This window comes from Salmo salar, chromosome 10 (genome assembly GCF_965601325.2).
Source record: "Salmo salar chromosome 10, fSalSal1, whole genome shotgun sequence".
Lineage (NCBI taxonomy): Eukaryota > Metazoa > Chordata > Actinopteri > Salmoniformes > Salmonidae > Salmo > Salmo salar.
The window spans coordinates 107325296-107346455 of record NC_138300.1 but is presented as its reverse complement, the minus strand read 5'-3'; the positions used below and the strand labels follow the sequence as shown (position 1 = coordinate 107346455).

Genomic DNA, 21160 nt, shown 5'->3' with positions numbered 1-21160 from the left:
CACTATTTATTGAGGAGATGTACTTTGAAACCACCATCTGAACGGTGTTTTAGGACTTTGAGTCAGCAAGGTTCAGCAATCTATTCTTTCCTCCAGTAACTCACGATCTGTTTTTATGGAGCCCCTCCCACAGTCCCACTACACACCAAGTCTCCACCTCCACACCAACTGATTAGATTTCAACTGTTATGTCCACGTTTCCCTCAGCAGTTATCAATGATGTTCTACATCACATATCTGGTCTTAACATGTGTGTTTGTGTAATCATGCTTGTGTTTGTAGGCCTATATGATGTAGCCTAATTGTTTATGAATGTATGTTATCCATTTATGCTTTTGTATATGTGCTATTGATATTTGTAAATCGAACAATGAAATCAAGCCACAGAAATCAAGCCATGATTACAGACATCTGTTTGTGTCCTTTGACACTATATAAACTAGTGACCCGCAGTGTTTGTCATTATAGCCTGATGAAAACAGCGTGGCTGTTGAAATCTTGGTATTAAATTATTGTGCCTTTTCTTTGTAATGTGTTATGTTAACAGTTGATCTACCTTGTCAACTCTCCATAACTGTTAATGAAGTAAATCAATGGTGATTCGCTTTCTTTTTTTTATAGGCACATGTATTCTTTGTTGATTAGATAAGAAGTATTTTATGGCATTATATGGAGGGAGTTGTAACGTCTTTAGAGGGCACAGTTACCGAATCAATGTATCTGACAAAGGGACGTAACCAGGCTGGTTGTCTACAGGTAGCAATGAAGCTCAACGTCCTGCGAGGAGTGGGAATCACGTTTGGAGCCATTATTCCTCTCATCATGTATATTGTCTATATGAAACAGGCAGTGAGTTCCACTTCCAATACAAAAAGGCTTCACCAAAAAGAGACTGCCAAGGATCAGAATACTGTGCTGATGACGAGACTGGAGAGAATTGAAAAGAACCTCAACAAACTATGTAAGTGTTTCTATGTAAGTGTTCTCAATCGCCATCTTGACATACATTCTTTGCATTTCAGTATTCTTTACTGAAGTACATGACAATATGCACAGTGATTTTTGGGGGGATTGTGACTTGTAATGCATATCTGCAATATGTATGTTATGTTGCATGGGTAATATGCTTCTGCATATGAGCTAAAATAATCCAGTCATTGTCAGTCAATCATTAAATTAATCTGCCAGTGACTCAGAAATACTGTAAAATCAAGTGTTACTTAAGAACAAAAGGGAATTGGTTCGTATTGTTGTTCGTCTTCTACTGATAGATGCCACTCATGCCAATAACATTGTCACATAGTTTTCCTCAGTGGCATCAGTAATACTTGTGAGCATTTTGTCCACAGCTGAATTAATAGAATCTAAATATCAGAAAGACCCCCCAACAAGGGAAGAAGTTGTGGTAACAGAGGCAAAGAAGATGGTGGTGCCCAAGTTGTATCCCAACTCCAACCTGTTTACAAAGTGGGGTGATGACCTCTCAGAGGAGGAGCAGAGAGAGGCCGAGGCCCTGTTCCAGAGATATGGATACAACGTCTTCTTGAGTGACCAACTGCCACTCAACAGAGAGCTGCCAGATACACGAGACAACAGGTTAAACCAACTGTAATCAGGACTGTAACTTTGCTATGGTCATGACTTGATGAAATGAGGAGGACATTTAAATATTACTGTCTGATAAATGGTAAGACACAAAGCACAGGTGGTGGTATGCCTTCTAAATAATCTCTCAACACTCAGATGTTTGCAGAAGAAATACCCCAAGGACCTTCCTAGTATTGCTGTGGTATTGATCTACCTGGACGAGGCCCTGTCTATCATTAAGAGGGCAATCTGCAGCATCATCAACCGAACCCCTGAACACCTGCTAAGAGAAATCATTCTGGTGGACGACCACAGCTCCAATGGTGCATCTCACAGTCACCATTCCATTACTAGTGGAGTAAGTATTTGTCGATAGTCTTGATTATGAATTTCTTCTCTCCACAGAGGACCTGGGAGAAAAACTAGCTGCCTACATAGAGCTCATCAACAAGGAAAGGCCGGGCCTTATAAAAAGGGTGAGACACAAGCAGCAGATGGGAGTGACTCAGGCCCGCATCTCAGGGTGGGAGCACGCCACCGCCGATACAGTGGCCATTCTGGATGCCCACATTGAAGTCAACGTGGGGTGGTAAGTGCCATGTGTGTATGGTGTTTCCCATACATTACTTGGGCAGCATCTGTCTGCTTGTCTTTGATTGATTGACCTTTGTTTTTGTCCACGTTTACAGGGCAGAGCCACTGCTGGCCAGGATCAAAGCAAACAGGACCACTGTGGTGACTCCTGTGTTTGACAAGGTCGGTTTTGATGACCTGCATGTGGAGCATTACTGGGCCAATGCACACGGTTTTGACTGGCCCCTGTGGTGCATGTATGAGTCCTTCAGACCAGAGTGGAACGAGCTCCATGACGAATCACAACCAGGGAAGTAAGTGACGTCCACTATGTAGCATCCAGCCCCATCACTATGAGACTTATTGTCTCATATGTTCTGTATTAATTAGTAGCAGTCAATAGGAATTGCAGAAGAATACCATGTACACTGAACAAAAATATAAATGCAACATGTAATGTGTTGGTCCCATGTTTCATGAGCTGAAATAAAAGATCCCAGAAATTTTACATACACACAAAAAGCTTATTTCTCTCAAATTTTGTACACAAATTTCTTTACATTCCTGTTAGTGAGCATTTCTCATTTGCCAAGATAATCAGGTGGATGGATTATCAAGAATCTGATTAAACAGTATGATCATTACATGGGTGCTCCTTGTGCTGGGGGCAATAAAAGGTCACTCTAAAATGTGCAGTTTGTCACACAACACAATGCCACAGATGTCTCAAGTTTTGAGGCAGCGTGCGTGCAATTGGCATGCTGACTGCAGGAATTTCCACCAGAGCTGTTGCCAGATAATTTAATGTTAATTTCTCTACCATAAGCCACCTCCAACATCGTTTTAGAGAATTTGGCAGTACATCCAACCGGCCTAACAACCGTAGACCATGTGTAACCACGCCAGCCCAGGACCTCCACATCTGGCTTCTTCACCTGTGGGATCATCTGAGACCAGCTACCCAGATAGCTGATGAAACTGTGGGTTTGCACAACCCAAAATATTTCTGCACAAACTGTCAGAAACTGTCTCAGGGAAGCTCAACTGCTTGCTCGTCATCCTCACCAGGGTCTTGACCTGACTGCAGTTCGGCATCGTAACCGATTTCAGTGGGCAAATGCTCACCTTCGATGACCACTGGCAAGCTGGAGAAGTGTGCTCTTCACGGATGAATACGGGTTTCAACTGTACCGGGCAGATGGCAGACGGTGTCGTGTGGGTTGAGCAGTTTGCTGATGTCAACATTGTGAACAGTGCCCCATGGTGGCGGTGGGGTTATGGTATGGGCAGGCATAAGCTACAGCGAACAATTGACTTGATTTTCTTATATGAACTTTAACTCTGTAAAATCTTTGAAATTGTTGCATGTTTTTTCAGTGTAGAATTGATTTCAATGATGTGTATTGTGTGTCTGTTGTAGCTCCTACTTCTTGTAGCAGTGCTTTTACTTCCTGGTTGGTTCCACATAATCACTCACTGACCTTTTTTTTTTATAGGAGTCCTTCTGTCATGGGTATTTTTGTGGCACATCGACTTTTCCTTGGAGAGATTGGGGTACTTGATGGTGGAATGAAAATCTATGGAGGAGAGAATGTTGAGCTGGGGATCAGGGTAGGTTGAGCTGGCTACCATGGCGTAATGGCTGCACAAATTACAATATCTGATGTCAAGTAACTAAGGAAATTGTCCTCAGTTGGGTATGTATTAGATTTTTGTCATTTTACAAGCACATTTCAGAGTATGTTTTGTCTCATATCTTCAATAATATGTTTTATTCCAGGTGTGGCTGTGTGGAGGAAGCATAGAGGTAGTGCCTTGTTCTAAGATCGCCCACATTGAGAGGGCACACAAACCTTACGCACCTGACCTGAGTTACATCATGAGAAGGAATGCACTGAGGGTAGCTGCGATCTGGATGGATGACTACAAAAGTAATGTGAACATTGCTTGGAATCTTCCGTTGAAGGTAGGGAAATCGAGATGAGGGCAATTCCATGGAAACGGAATTACACTGACTGGAATTGCCCATAAACCTCTGTGGGTCGGGCAACGAAAAAACAAGACAATCTTTCTTTCCTATAAATAGCCTGTGGAAATCATTTTGATGAGATGTTTTTCTAACAGTATTATTTTTGTGATGTATGCCTCCTAGGATCATGGGATTGATATCGGCGATGTGTCAGAGAGGAAGAAGCTCAGAGAAAAGCTTGAATGTAAGCCCTTCAAGTGGTACCTGGATAACGTGTATCCTACACTGGCCACCTGGGGGGAGCTAGTGGCCTATGGAGGAGTAAGGGTTACATTATTACTAATTCCCTCACCAGATTAATACAATGTACAGAATTATAACTTTGACAACACTTTATCACTCTGATATTTGCTAGGTAAATGCCAAACAATGTTTAACCAAATGAGTTCAAAGGTCTAATGGTATATAATTCTATTCCATTATTTTCATGGTTGCAGTAGCAGCACACTAAAACAAAGACGCACTATGACAAACAGTTGTAACAATCAAATGTTCTAATTTGATGGTGGATATTTATTAAGCAGTCATAAAACTAAACAATCAGGCGTTTAGACAGGCAGCCCAATTCTGATATTTTTTTCACTAATTGATCTTTTGACCAATCACATCAGATCTTTTTCAGAGCTGATCTGATTTGTCAAAAAAAATAATTAAAAACGCAAAAAAAAGTTACAAATCAGTATTGAGCTGCCAGTCTAAACGCAGCCTAATAGTCATGGAAACATATCTTCTTAGTGAACGCATAGCATACTGTCTACTGGTTCAAACTATGGAGCCAAACCTACAGTGAGGGAAAAAAGTATTTGATCCCCTGCTGATTTTGTACGTTTGCCCACTGACAAAGAAATGATCAGTCTATAATTTTAATGGTAGGTTTATTTGAACAGTGAGAGATAGAATAACAACAAAAAAATCCAGAAAAACACATGTCAAAAATGTTATAAATTGATTTGCATTTTAAGGAGGGAAATAAGTATTTGACCCCCTCTCAATCAGAAAGATTTCTGGCTTTTTAAAATTTTATACAGGTAACGAGCTGAGATTAGAGAGTGCTCCTAATCTCAGCTTGTTACCTGTATAAAAGACACCTGTCCACAGAAGCAATCAATCAATCAGATTCCAAACTCTCCACCATGGCCAAGACCAAAGAGCTCTCCAAGGATGTCAGGGACAAGATTGTAGACCTACACAAGGCTGGAATGGGCTACAAGACCATCGCCAAGCAGCTTGGTGAGAAGGTGACAACAGTTGGTGCGATTATTCGCAAATGGAAGAAACACAAAATAACTGTCAATCTCCCTCGGCCTTGGGCTCCATGCAAGATCTCACCTCGCGGAGTTACAATGATCATGAGAACGGTGAGGAATCAACCCAGAACTACACGGGAGGATCTTGTCAATGATCTCAAGGCAGCTGGGACCATAGTCACCAAGAAAACAATTGGTAACACACTACGCCGTGAAGGACTGAAATCCTGTGTTTTTCTGCTAAGGGGACAGGACAACTTCACCGCATCAAAGGGACGATGGACGGGGCCATGTACCGTCAAATCTTGGGTGAGAACCTCCTTCCCTCAGCCAGGGCATAGAAAATGGGTCATGGATGGGTTTTCCAGCATGACAATGACCCAAAACACACGGCCAAGGCAACAAAGGAGTGGCTCAAGAAGAAGCACATTAAGGTCCTGGAGTGGCCTAGCCAGTCTCCAGACCTTACTCCCATAGAAAATCTGTGGAGGGAGCTGAAGGTTTGAGTTGCCAAACGTCAGCCTCGGAACCTTAATGACTTGGAGAAGATCTGCAAAGAGGAGTGGGACAAAATCCCTCCTGAGATGTGTGCAAACCTGGTGGCCAACTACAAGAAAGGTCTGACCTCTGTGATTGCCAACAAGGGTTTTGCCACCAAGTACTAAGTCATGTTTTGCAGAGGGGTCAAATACTTATTTCCCTCATTAAAATGCAAATCAATTTATAACATTTTTGACATGTGTTTTTCTGGATTTTTTTGTTGTTATTCTGTATCTCACTGTTCAAATAAACCTACCATTAAAATTATAGACTGATCATTTCTTTGTCAGTGGGCAAACGTACAAAATCAGCATGGGATCAAATATTTTTTTCCCTCACTGTACCTGTACTGAGAAGGCCTGGTTACAGATCCACCATGGTATAAAGGGCAATGTGAAAAGAAAATATCAAGAGCCGGTACAGTTTGGTTTGGCTGGGCACGGTAGTGAAAAGAGGGAATTAGTGTACCACCAAATATTCTTGCCTAAACACACCTTCTTCTTGCATCTCCAGCTGCAGAATGACCTCCTGCAGAGCCATTGTATTGATGAGGGGACTGTCCCTGGGAATATACCCCTTCTTTATGGATGTCATTTCTATCCACCACAGGTATGTTTGTATTCTGTGTATGTGTCTGTGTATTATATCATTTTGTGCCAAACAATCCGTTCTCCCTGTCTGTTGAATAATGTTATTTTCCACAGCAATGTTATTACAACACTGATGGGGAGATCTACGTGGGTGGGATTAAGTCTCACAAGTACAACAACAACCGGTGTCTAGTTGATCCTGGCACTGGAAATACACCAACGCTGCATGATTGTAAGCTGGCAACGGAGAGGGGACTACACAAGCACTGGGATTTCCAACAGGTAACCTGTAATCAGACCTCTGGGTCAAGATCATACATTTTAGAGCTTTCTTCTTGAGCAGGGTTTCCTCTACTCGGTCCTGTCCAAACTGTGCTCTAGAACAGTGGTCTATGCACCACACCCAAACACAGTTCCATCAAAGCCTTATTCATAACAGCATTCACTTAACAAGCATGCAAAGTTCATCCAAAGTTATTTTATATATACGTTTGTTTTTCCAGGGTCAAGCCATCAGGAACACACACACAAATAGGTGTCTTGAGATTGCCCAGGGACAAAACTCATACTATATGCTGGTCATCCAACAATGCACTGGGCAAAACTGGAGAATTCAACATGTCATAAGAGAGTTCTAAAACACCCCCATGGACAAGTTGTTGGGGTCACATTCCTGAAATTCTAGATGTGACATTTGTGTTATCTATCATAACTGTTTCAAACAATATCTTGCCAAAAGAAAATACAAAATTGATTTTATGCAGGGTATTGACAACAAACATCCAATGTAGACAATTGCATTATTCTCTTTCTCTTGAAAAACATGACACAAACAGACAGAATAAAAGATTGCATTGTAAAATAATCTTGTTGATGGTGGTTCTGATTTTCAGCTTTTAGCTACCAATGTGTACATAATAAACTAACATGTACCATGCACTGTATATTGAATGCATACACACAAAAATATTTTGGGGGGTCTTAGCATTGCTTTCTTGTCATTGTTCCTCATGTTATGTCATTCATAAAATACAGTGGCTAGCGAAAGTATTCTCCCACTTGGAATTTTTCTATTTTGTTGCCTTACAACCTGGAATTAAAATAGATATTTTGGTGGCTTTGTATCATTTGATTTACAAAACATGCCTACCACTTTGAAAAAAATAATAAAAAATAAGACAAAAAAAATGAAAACTTGAATGTGCATAACTATTCACCCCCCCAAAAGGCAATACTTTGTAGAGACACCTTTTGCAGCAATAACAGCTGCAAGTATCTTGGGGTATGTCTCTAGAAGCTTGGCACATCTTGGCACATCTAGCCACTGGGATTTTTGCCCATTCTTCAAGGCAAAACTGCTCCAGCTCCTTCAAGTTGGATGGGTTCCGCTGGTATACAGCAATCTTTAAGCCATACCACAGATTCTCAATTGGATTGAGGTCTGGGCTTTGACTAGGCCAAATTACTTCTATATGCGCATCGAGGCAAGCAACACTGAAGCATGCATGAGAGCACCAGCTGTTCCAGATGACTGTGTGATCTCCCTCTCCATAGCCAATGTGAGCAAGACCTTTAAACAGATCAATATTCACAAGGCCGCAGGGCCAGTGGGATTACCAGGACGTGAACTCCGTGCATGCGCTGACCAACTGGCAAGTGTTTTCACTGACACTTTCAACCTGTCCCTGACCGAATCTGTAATACCAACATGTTTCAAGCAGACCACCTTAGTCCGTGTGCCCAAGAACACCAAGGTAACCTGCCTAAATGACTACCGACCCGTAGCACTCACGTCTGTAGCCATGAAGTGCTTTGAAAGGCTGGTCATGGCTCACATCAACACCATTATCCCAGAAAACCTAGACCCACTCCAATTTGCATACCACCCCAACAGATCCACAGATGATGCAATTTCTATTGCACTCCACACTGCCCTTTCCCACCTGGACAAAAGGAACACCTATGTGAGAATGCTATTCATTGACTACAGCTCAGCGTTCAACACCATAGTGCCCTCAAAGCTCACCACTAAGCTAAGGACCCTGGGACTAAACACCTCCCTCTGCAACTGAACTTCCTGACGGGCCACCCCCAGGTGCTAAGGGTAGGTAACAACACATCTGCCACATTGATCCTCAACACGTGGGCCCCTCAATGGTGTGTGCCCAGTCCCCTCCTGTACTCAGTGTTCACCCATGACTGCTTGGCCAAGCACGACTCCAACACCATCATTAAGTTTACCGACAACAGAACAGTGATAGGCATGATCACGGACAATGATGAGACAGCCTATAGGGAGGAGTTCAGATACCTGGCAGTGTGGTGCCAGGATAACAACCTCTCCCTCAAGGTGATCAAGACAAAGGAGCTGACTGTGGACTACAGGAAAAGGAGGGCAGAGCACCCCTCCATTCTCATCGACGGGGCTGTAGTGGAGCAGGTTGCTACCGCACGGCAAGCTGCACCGGAGCGCCAAGTCTAGGTCCAAAAGGCTTCTTAACGGCTTCTACCCCCAAGCCATAATACTCCTGAAGAGCTAACCAAATGGCTACCCGGACTATTTGCATTTTTATGCTGCTGCCACTCTCTGTTTATTATCTATGCATAGTCACTTTACCTCTACCTAAATGTACATATTACCTCAATTACCTCGACTAACCTGTGCCCCCGCACATTGACTCTGTACCAGTACCCCCTGTATATAGCCTCATTACTGTTATTTTATTGTTGCTCTTTAATTATGTTCAACAACAAAAAATTATTGTATTTATTTATTGTATACTTGTCACAATCGTCGTATTGAGCGGACCAATATGCAGCGAGTATGTGAATGCTCATCTTCTTCGGTCCCGTGTAGCTCAGTTGGTAGAGCATGGTGTTTGCAATGCCAGGGTTGTGGGTTCGATTCCCACAGGGGACCAGTACAGAGGAAAACATTTATGAAATATATGCATTCACTACTGTAAGTCGCTCTGGATAAGAGCGTCTGCTAAATGATTAAAATGTAAATGTGATGTTCTTATTTATTAAGAGGATCCAAAACACTGAAACAAAACAGCGACGAAAAACAGTCCTGTAAGGTACTATGACTATACATGGAAACAACCACCCACAAAACACAAGCTGAAAACCCCTACTTAAATATGGGCTCCAATTAGAGGCAACGAAGAACAGCTGCCTCCAATTGAAGGCCAAACCAAAACCCTGAACATAGAAATAGAACTAGAAATACAAACATAGAAATACATGACATAGAACAGTACCCAGAAATCCCAACAACACAAAACAAACACACCCCTGTTATGTCCTGACCATATTACAATAACAAAATGACCCCTTTACTGGTCAGGACGTGACAGTACCCCCCCCCCAAAGGTGCAGACCCCGAATGCACCTGAGAAAAAAAACCTCACAAAAACAATAACCCCAAACTAAAGGGAGGGAAGGGAGGGTGGCCACCGTCACCGACGGTTCTTGTGCAACACCCCCCCCCTTCCCAATCCTCCCCCCTACGGAGGTGGCTCAGGAGCGGGACGCTGACCCCGCTCCTCCACTGGCTCACCCCATATTGGTGGCGCCTCTAGAGCGAGGTCCCTCGCCGCCGACCCCGGACTGGGAACCCTCGCAGCGGGTGACTCTGACTGCGCCGGACAGGCGGGCGACTCTGGCTGCGCCAGACTGGCGGGGTGGGGCTGGCTTTGGAGGCGCCAGACTAGTGACACACACCTCAGGGCTAGTGCGAGGAGCAGGAACAGGATGTACTGGACTGGGCAGGCGCACTGGAGGCCTGATGTGTGGGGTTGGCTTTGGAGGCGCCAGACTAGGGACACGCACCTCAGGGCTAGTGCGAGGAGCAGGAACGTACAGCCTGCACAACCCTTCCTGGCTCAGTGCTCAACCTAGCCTGGCAACGCTGAGGAGCTTTCACCGATCGCACCGGCCTTTGAATGCGTCTGGGCAATACAGTGCGCATTTCCACATATCTCGGTGCTTTCTTGATCCGTCGCTCCCCATAATAAGCACGGGAAGTTGGCTCAGGACTCCGACCTGACTTAGCCATACTACCCGTGTGCCCCCCCAAAAATTTTTTGGGGGGGCTGCCTCTCGCACTTGCCAATCGGTGCGTTTAACGCCTCGTAATGGTGCCGCTCCGCCTTAGCTGCCTCCAGCTCCTCCTTAGGGCGCCGGTACTCCCCAGCCTGGTGCCATGGTCCTGCCCCATCCAGGATCTCCTCCCAGGTCCATGACTCCTTATAGCTCTCTGCTGCTCCTTCCTCCGCTGCTTGGTCCTCTTTTGGTGGGTGGTTCTGTCACGTCCGTCGTTCGAGTGAGACCAAGGCGCAGCGTGGGTTGGGTTCATCATATTTTAATATAAACGGTGAACCAACAAAACAATAAACAAGAAGCAACACAACGAACGAACAGTTTCGCAGGCTACAAACAGCAATGAAAAATCAACTTCCTGCCAAACCAAAACCCTGAACATAGAAATAGAACTAGAAATACAAACATAGAAATACATGACATAGAACAGTACCCAGAAATCCCAACAACACAAAACAAACACACCCCTGTTATGTCCTGACCATACTACAATAACAAAATGACCTCTTTACTGGTCAGGATGTGACAATACTTCAGTTTATTTAGTAACTGCATTGTTGGTTTAAGGGCTTGTAATTAAGCATTTCACTGTAAGGTCTACCTGTTATATTCGGCACGTGACAAAACATTTGATTTGACTTCAAGACACCAGGGGAGTCTCTCAAATTGGATTTAATTCGATTTAATTTACCTTGAATATTGCAGCCAATTTTGTGTAGGCTATTAGCTGGACAAAACCTTCTGAGTTCAACTATAAATAGAGGCTGAATTTATCCTCAAGCTGACTTACTTCTTTCCTCATTGTTATGCCGCGTTTAGATGGTACGAGGTAATGACGAAGGGCCACCAACTTTTGAAGAAAGCTTGGAGTGAGATTTTCTATGTGAATTTCATTGTCCCCTGGCACAACTCCTAAATGGAAAATGGTACCGTTTTAAAGCTAATTACCAACAATTCTACATATTTTGACATGGTTTAGGCGTATGACCATGGAATAAAATTTTTTAAAAAACACAGGTCAGGTGTATTCAGGGTATTGTGAACATTAAATTAACTCTAAATTCGACGACTTTGTTACTTTGAGAATTTTGGGGGACGTAATTTAAAGAATGCTATAAAAAAATATACCTTGTTTGACACTATTCAGACAGAAATTAGATGAGGAGACAGGCAAATGCTAGAAACACTGGGAAGGTTGGAAGAAGGGATTGATCCCTGTTCTTTGGTGGAAAGGTGTATGCAACACGTGCTGTGGAGTGTTACCACTACACCAAGGCTCTGCACAGGAAATAATACTATTAATGCTTGATGGCAGTTGGTAACCAAATCATAGATTGCAGTCTACTTGTCCATAGACTGCTTTCAAGGTAAGGACACAAACATTTTGTTATTTGGGTGAGATATCTCTTTAAATTAGGGCTGGAGAGGAAATCCTGCTTTCTCCCCGGGAGGGTTGGCCACTCCTGATCTATGTTTCCCAAGTGCTGGATGTTTGAAACTGTTCTTGTTATAACATTGACTTCTCAAAATCACCTAATCTTCAATAAAAATGTAATGAATATAAATATGCAGGTGGTTTATGCCTATTAGTTGAAGATCATTGCCATAATTTTACTCTACATAGACAAAATCTAATGTGTTTAGTTGAGTCCCCTTATCATCTCTGCCTAGCTTGTGCACAATACTAAAATGTCAAATGATATTTGATTCCTGGCGCATTTAATATCCAATGCTTATTTGTATGACTTACTCAAAACTGTTCATGAATGGCTGCAATAATACATAGTCTTATAATTCATTTTCAAAGACAAGTAGGCATATTAGATTTCAAATATGTGATTACACTGGCAAAATTGGGAAGAAGTGGAATAATAAAATAAGTTAGAGGACTAACAGTTGTGTTCTTGCTGACAAGCACAGTAATGACCCTATAGCCCATTAAGAATGAGAATTGTTCCACTGATCAGACTAAATAAAGTAAATAAATAATTAAATCTCTTGATGACAACTCGGTCCCTACACCCTAATCAAATTACGTTTCTATTAATTGTCCCTCCTCTAGAATCAAACTTGCACTTTTCGGTTCATTGACAAAATGATTTTCAGTTACAAATCAGGTCACCCTACCAAACCCCCCTGCTAAAACATACTGTATGTAGGTCTGTCTGCAGCCTTTTACTTGACACAGTCTAAATTCCAATCACCAAACAAGGGGACTAATGCAAGTGGATTAAATCAACTTTAGTACATACTGTCAAAAGGCTGCATTCTGCAATAGGGATTGTAGTATCAGCAACCTAATTTTGTTGACAACATTGTACATAAAACAGCACTACCGTTCTACTCTTTTTAGTTTTCTAAACTCAACAGATCATTCTCTCGCTCCATTCAACTCCGCTCTAATCTTGAGGGGTGTTTCTAGACCCATTTTTTTCAATTTTCGCCTAAAATGACATACCAAATCTTACTGCCTGTAGCTCAGGCCCTGAGGCAAGGATATGCATATTCTTTGTACCATTTGAAAGGAAACACTTTGAAGTTTGTGGAAATGTGAATTGAATGTAGGAGAATATAGATCTGGTAGAAGAAAATACAAAGAAAAAAAACTACCAGATTTTTTCTACCACCATCTTTGAAATGCAAGAGAAAGGTCCCAGTTTTAGCCATCACTCTGGTTGTAATTCCGATGGTATCCACAAGATGACAGCAGTGTATGTGCAAAGTTTCAGACGGATAACTTGAAGTATGAGCGAACTTCATGACATTTAGTGTGAAGTCACCCAGGTACATTTGGTCAAATTGTGAAGGAGACATTTGCATTCATATTACCACGATTGGTGCTTATTTGACAAACATACAGTTGATCAAATGAAGACAGGCTGCGTCATCAGCGTGCCATGAAGGCGTCGCTCTCTGACCAACTCTGGTGTCCTATAGGATATACTACACACCTAATGATATAGTGAAGTATGGTTACGTTCTAGGATCTCTGAGGAATACATACGGACGTGATTCGACTGGTTGAAACAACATTTAGGGTTAGATTTTCACAGATTCCTTTCTTTGCAAATTGAACGAGTGGAAATACAAAATCGATCGTGCCTGCTATGTGGACCTTTTTACGATATTAAAAAGGATTTTATCTAACAAAACGACACTTCATGTTATCTCTGGGACCCCTTGGATGATAAATCAGAGCAAGATTTCCGAATATAAGTACACATTTCACCTTCAGAGGTGAATTTATCAAACCTATCGTGGTGAAAAAAAAGTGTTTTGTCGTTAGGAGCTCTCCCCAAAACAATAGCATGGCATTTCTTTGCAGTAATAGCTACTGTAAATTGGACAGTGCAGTTATATTAACAAGAATGTAAGCTTTCAGACGATATAAGACACTTATATGTACCGACATTTGTTGTTTCTCTAAAATCTGCGATCGTGACACAAGGCGCTGCATGATTTACAACTGTCCTGTTGACTGGATGCCGATCCCTAAGAAGTAAAAAACATGCACCCAGTCCCTTTGATCCCTTACATAACTAGACCAATCATATTCTTCAATGTGCTGCAATTTACAGTACTACGGAAAGACAAGACAATGATAGAGGTTCAGCTCTTGATGTTAAATTGTAGGTGCAGATGTTACGATTTTCAAAACGATTTGAAGCACAGTTGAAAAGTTAACGTGCTGAATATTTAACGGACTAATTAGAAAAATAAAAGCAGTACTTTTCAATGCGTGAGAATCATCGCGCTGGCTTGCTTTTGCCATGACCCTCTTTCTTGCCCCGCTATGCCAACTGGTATGATGGTTTATATGTCCCTCATCTAAACGCAGCATTAGGCTATTTGATGTCTCTTTTTTTTTTAAGTGTATAAATAGCAGCCAAAAACGGTATACAGCTATAGATCGTAGGCCTACACTGCATAATGAAACACTCCCTAGTAAATTAGTGTTGCAGCCCACCAGTGTTCTGAGGGTGGACTGACTGTAACCTATTATTGAGCATTAATAGACTGGTTTTATGCACAACTTTCTATCCAAGCTGGGAGAGAGCACGAACTCTGACCTTGCGGGGATCTAGAGAAACAGCATTATGCCAGTGTGCCCTAGAACGGTAGTATCCATACTTTTTGGGGTACTGTACCACTAAAACCCTTTGACCTGCCTGAAGTACCCCCTCATGCACGTGCGACCGGCATGATTCCTAAATGAGATGTTAAAAAATAACAAATGACACACCCAGTCGAGTTTGGCAGACTTGTTTTCAATGTCAGGGAAGTAGAAATTGTACTCACTGATTTTGGATAAATGTGAGCTCACTATTTGCACCATATGAGCTTTGTCAACATCACCTGTAGAAATATAGCCCATTGTAGGTGTCAAGCTGCTGGAAACAACTGATATCCCCATCTTCACATTTCCACTCCCAGAGTTTGATCTTCTTAATGAATCCACACACTTTGTCATACATGTTTAGGATGTGTTTTTCTTTAACTTGCACAGCTGGATTCCGGTTGTTCAGTTTGATGAACACATCAGCAAGATAGGCACGGCGGGCTCCCCAGTCTGTCGTCGAACACCGACACAAGAGGGTGTGTGAGTGCTCAGACAGAAAATCATTACTTTAGATCGCAGCTCAAAAAGCCTCTGTAGCGTTTTCCTACTAGATAGCCAACGGACGTCGGTGTTAAGCAGTAGCTGCTGGTGCTCCGTCCCACTGTCATCACAGAGCTTTTCAAACAGTCGGTGATTCAGAGGCCTGGACTGGATGGATAAAGTTCACTGCATTATTCAAAACATCATGCAACTCTGGACTTGTTTTATTGCTGGCCAATGCCTCTGTGAATTATACAGTGGGATTTATCTTCTTAATTAATCCTTTCACTCTCCCAGGTGTGCACACGAACACAGGATTTCCTATCCAGATTGTGCTCTGAGAAAAAGCTGTCAATAACGTGAAACACATCCTCACCAGCACAGAAAAAAAATGTATGAAATGTATGCATTCACTACTGTAAGTCGCTCTGGATAAGAGCGTCTGCTAAATGACGTAAATGTAATGTAAAATGTAGTGCTCCCCGTTAGCTTCTTGCAGAACAGAATGTGCTCATTAATTTCCGAAATGTCTCTGTATCGCACAAACAGAATGAACTGGGCTTCCTTACTGACATCAGTCGATTCGTTCAACAACTGCAGAGAAAATGGACCGGTTTTATCATTTTTTCCAGACAAACATAACATGTATAATATCATTTTACCACAAGAAATGCATCATTCTGCAGGAGTTCATATTATTTTAGGCTACAGGTGAGAGGTTATAGGCCTACCTGCAGTCAGTGTCCAGATTTCAGTTACTATTCCATTTTAATTTAAATTAGGAATATTATGTTTATTCATAGTTGCAGGGATACTTGTGAGCGGGATATCAAAGGTGCACGTAAACAGCTTAGGCAGGATATGTGGAACCTTTTTCCAAACTATCTGGAACATTTTTCCAAACTCAGTCCTGGGGCCCATCCTTTGTGCACGTTTAGTTTTTGCCCTAGCACTACACAGCTGATTCAAATAATCAAAGCTTGATGGTGAGTTGGTTATGAGTCAGCTGTGTAGTGCTAGGGCAAAAACCAAACATGCACCCCTAGCTTTCTATACATATGGAAATTAAAAAGGTTTATGAATTACTTTTTGGAGGGTTACTGCCAAAATAATATATTAAAGAAAAGAAAATAGACATCAATGACTGAGCTCGCAGCCCCCCCTGTATCAGGCAGGTAGAGGGGGGGCCAGGTGAGATTGGGCCAGGCAGGTCAACGTGTCAGGCCAGGGTGTTCTCAGTCGCGGTCTTAGAGCCTCAGGCCCGGAAGGGGAGACAGAGAAAATATTAGGGTTAGTGAGAGCATGGATAAGACCATATGCATCACATGAACCAGGGGTAGAGAGTAATCAATAGTGCTGCTGTGGACACTGAATAATCTAACACACACACATCTGTTTGACCTCGCTGGTTACTGAAGGCCTACCTATGTTACTTTTCTGAGTCAATTCAGGTAGCATTCAATGTCCTTCTTTTGTGTTAACTATAGCCAGCGTTACAAATAAAGATGGTTATTTCCATGTAAAAGGACCCATGAGCACCATAATGTGAAGTTCATATGTGCATGTCAAATGAAATCTAAGAGTCTATATTTGAGAAATGAAGGCATATATAAATGTTTTCAAAAATGTTCCATCCAAAAAATTAGGAATAAGCAAAGGCTTTGATTTCTGGTCAAGCAGATGGAAAATGGGTCTTAGAAAACATGTACTACAGAAAATTGCGGTAAACAGCGCCACACTCAGGCAGAGAAATGTTCTTTCACAACCAGGCCCATCTCTTCAAATAAAACAAACGTTTTTTTGATCTCTATTTGAGCAAAATTAGTAGTTTTGTTGTGATCACAAGAAAATCCTAACAATTAAGGTAAAGTGCGCCACAGTCAGGCAGAAAAATCTGAATATTGTATTATAAAGTGAGAACATAAAGTTTCTCTGGCTGCTATATGGCTGTTAGTTAGACATAGTATAACAGTAGATGAATAGATGGCCATTCACTGATATAAACCTGTCTCCAATATCATTGCATAGTTTACACAGACTCACCGCAGACCTTTGACAATTAAATCTCAGTGTGAAAAGGCATAACATGGTCTGTTTTGTCAACAAGCTCAACCAGATGATCACAATAAATTGTATGTTCTGTTGCGAACTGTCTGGGACAAGTTGATTCCCAATTTACTACTCAAAGATATTTTACCTATTTAGTCAAATACGAAATTAACTGCAATATACTGGTCTCAACTATATTAGCATAACTAGGGTAACTGCAATACACTGGTCTCAACTATATTAGCATAACTAATATATATATATATATATATATATATATATATATATATATATATATATATATTCGTTTTTTAAAATTATATATAAAAACTCAGGAAATATATATCTCTTAGATTTAGGACAGACACTTCAAAACCTTGTTTCTTATGATTTTTTTTTTTACTGTCCTTTTTGTGTTTCTATTCGCCTAAATCAATATTTTATCTATATATATGAAGGGGTCCTAAAATTCCAAATCCAATAGATAAATAATCCATAGTATGATCATCTTTAAAAAATTCATATGTCAGCTCCACTCCCAACGTCTTCTGATGAATTTAAACGTGTCCAGCCAGTGCAACATGCCTAGCTCTGCCCACTGGGGCGTGGCTTACGGAGCGCTCTTTGAAATAAATGCTTGTATTTTCTTAATAATACCAACGTCTCGAGTTATCATCACACCGGTTCTGTTGCTTTGACTCTTGACTATGCCATTAAAAACGGAATCATGCAAATAATATATATGAGGTCTATGTGGGTGAAGCTTCTATTAGTTTTAGGATGTATTTTATTCCTCAGCTATATATCATTGATTTTGAGGAATGAAACCGACAAAAAGACAGATGAGAGGCCTACTGAGGCCCAAACTATTGACATTGATAGAAGATTTTCTGACTTGGAAAGCAACATCAACAAAGTCTGTGAGTAAGTCAACTTTCTTGAATGTTGATTCAATTCAAGATGTGCCTTTTGGATAACGTATAAACTCATAGGAAAATCATAGGCTACATGGACGATTTTTTTTTGTAACAACATTTGGTTCCAGTTTATAGGGAACACATGACATGTCATTATTTATATTCTAGAACACTGCTGTGCGGACGCATAGGCTTACACGTTTTAGACGCTAAATTCTTTAGTTCCACATCGACGGGGTGGGTTTGTAAATGCATCAGTTATTCTGCGCTCTGGCACTCAGACGAGCGTGTTCTTAAATTGGAGTCGATGGCCAGAGTGAATTTACGAACGCACCCTAAATATGTTTCTTGTGTGGCTTGCTCTTTATTAAATAGTTAGGAAACTCTTGTCACGAAAGCGCATTGTTTATTTGTTTCGAGCGTTTGTTTCCCCAAAGGCTACAGGTAGTAAATGCTTTTTACAAAATGTATATTGCTGTTTTGCAAGTATCATAATTTACTGTGCCTACGCCTAATCAAGTGTCGAAGAAATGTTTGTTTGGAAAGGTAGTTCCGTAGGCTTTCTGTTCCACAAAACATGCGGTCATTTACCGTTGTCTCTACTCAAGAGTGAATCGTTGTTTCGGTGCACAGATTCATGGCAACATTCACGAGATGCAAGTGCTAGTTATTTATTTGAATTAACGTTTTCCTTTGTTCATATTTCCCGCGTTGTGTCATAGTTACTTGTCTGTCATTCTGGTTGTGCGTAATAGGAGTGCGCATAGAAATAAGATACGTGGCCTGCACGCCAGGCTTTGGAGTCTATTTATGAATGGTGATGAAATGTAATGACTGTCTGATTTAACTAGAATTTGCTAATGTAACAATGGATGTTGAAATGGACTTTTACGTCATAGAACCAGCTTATTGGTTGTAATTGTCAATTGCGGTCCTGGGAGAGACCAAGGGGCTTATAAACTCAGCAAAAAAAAGAAACATCCCTTTTTCAGGACCCTGTCTTTCAAAGATAATTAGAAAAAAATCGAAATAACTAAACAGATCTTCATTGTAAAGGGTTTAAACACTGGTTCCCATGCTTGTTCAATGAACCATAAACAATTAATGAACATGCACCTGTGGAACGGTCGTTAGGACACTAACATCTTACAGACGGTAAGCAATTAAGGTCACAGTTATGAAAACTTAGGACATTTAAAGATGCCTTTCTACTGACTCTGGGGAAAAACGCCAAAAGAAAGATGCCCAGGGTCCCTGCTCATTTGTGTGAACGTGCCTTAGGCATGCTGCAAGGAAGCATGAGGACTGAAGATGTGGCCAGGGCAATAAATTGCAATGTCCTACTGTGAGACGCCTAAGACAGCGCTACAAGGAAAAGGTTCCAAAAAATGTGTTGCTTGTGTTTGTCTTTACACCCCAGAGTTTATACTTAATACGGCTGTAAACCTTTGGCGACCATTACAGTTGTGAAACATTTTGAATAAAATTCTACTGACCAAAATCATAGAGCAAAATATCACAATACGTTTTATATAAATAATGACATACTTATTTATTCATGGTTCAATTATTTATGAATACATATTCATGAGTTATTAAAGTGTCGCTGGCTTTTTGTTATTAATTTACATGTCTATTTCACTTATACGTGTGAATGCTTTTAATATGCATTGTTTGGAAGACTATGCTATTATCTGTTAAGCACTGGCAGATTAAATATGTGAATGATGAAAATATTCTGACAACTTTATTTTTCACAATTCAAATGTAAGAGCTATTTCTGTGTTTTAAATTGGGATAAAACCACCGACACTTTATTTTATTTATCTCAGACGATTTGTTCAAAAACATTGAACAAAAGCAGGATGCCATTCAGAAAATGCTTGTGGATGAGAGAGGGAGATTTAAAGACCAGAAAGTTGTGGCAACTCCGGTCAAATCTCAGAGAGGACACGATCAACAGAAGCTCAAGCCCCAGCAATCTCCATTGTTTCAGGGCTGGGGAGAGAATCTATCGGATGAGGATCAGGTGGAGGCACAGGCATTGTTTGAGAAATATGGCTACAATGTTTTCCTCAGCGATCGTCTGCCTCTCAACCGAGAGCTACCAGAGACACGTGAATCCAAGTAAAGTAACGATTCTCTGACGCCGTTTTTTTCCCCTCACCCTTTTAAGGTTTCTCTCCCTTACCCTATAGCTTGTCTGTTGTTGCATTCCTTCTTTCATGCACGTAATGATTATTCGGCTGTAAACCAGAAAGGAAGATTCTGTACATTATTATCTCTCCAATGGGAAGGAGATGTGGCAACAGTTTTGCATGTTACTGATCTTCAAGACCAAGACAGAATATGTATTAAAGGATTACTTCAGGATTTTGGCAATGAAGCCCTTTATTTACAGAGTTGGATGAACTAATGGATACCATTTTTTTGTGTGTCTGCATGCAGTTTGAAGGAAGTTGATAACTAGTGCCAGTTAGCATTGGGCTGCAAATCTACCTCTTACTTCCTTCATACTGGATGCAGAAACATAAATGGTGTCCATGAGTTCATCTGACTCTGGGGAAGTAGATCAAGGGGTTTCATTGCCAAAATCCTGATGTAGCCTTTTTTAATATACCTATGAGAGGAGTGTAACTGATGGTTAGTTTTCTTTAACAGATGTTTGCAGAAGAAATACCCCAAGGACCTTCCTAGTATTGCTGTGGTATTGATCTACCTGGACGAGGCCCTGTCAATCATTAAACGGGCCATCCGCAGCATCATCGACCGAACACCTGAACACCTGCTGAGAGAAATCATTCTGGTGGATGACCACAGCTCCAATGGCACGTCTCACCAAACTATACTGACAGCTTTTGTATGATAATATTCATTTCCTACTTTTATTATTATTCTTTTTTTTTTTAACCCAATCAGATGAT

General features: G+C 41.2%; 1 protein-coding gene and 1 long non-coding RNA gene across 2 annotated transcripts; both read left to right on the top strand.

Moving 5' to 3' along the window:
- Window positions 1-187: 187 nt before the first annotated feature.
- On the top strand, window positions 188-7431 carry LOC106561363 (putative polypeptide N-acetylgalactosaminyltransferase 8). The gene is made up of 11 exons (XM_014125236.3): window positions 188-961; window positions 1350-1596; window positions 1744-1910; window positions 1993-2176; window positions 2277-2474; window positions 3657-3771; window positions 3941-4126; window positions 4313-4450; window positions 6490-6585; window positions 6681-6848; window positions 7070-7431. The coding sequence occupies exons 1-11, from the start codon at window positions 670-672 to the stop codon at window positions 7202-7204; spliced, it is 1926 nt and encodes a 641-aa protein (XP_013980711.2). The 5' UTR covers window positions 188-669; the 3' UTR covers window positions 7205-7431.
- Window positions 7432-17971: 10540 nt separating this feature from the next.
- Window positions 17972-21058, top strand: LOC145858647 (uncharacterized). The gene is made up of 3 exons (XR_014379122.1): window positions 17972-18239; window positions 20069-20363; window positions 20898-21058. It is a non-coding gene; the product is annotated as an uncharacterized LOC145858647 (long non-coding RNA).
- The last annotated feature ends 102 nt before the right edge of the window (window positions 21059-21160 follow it).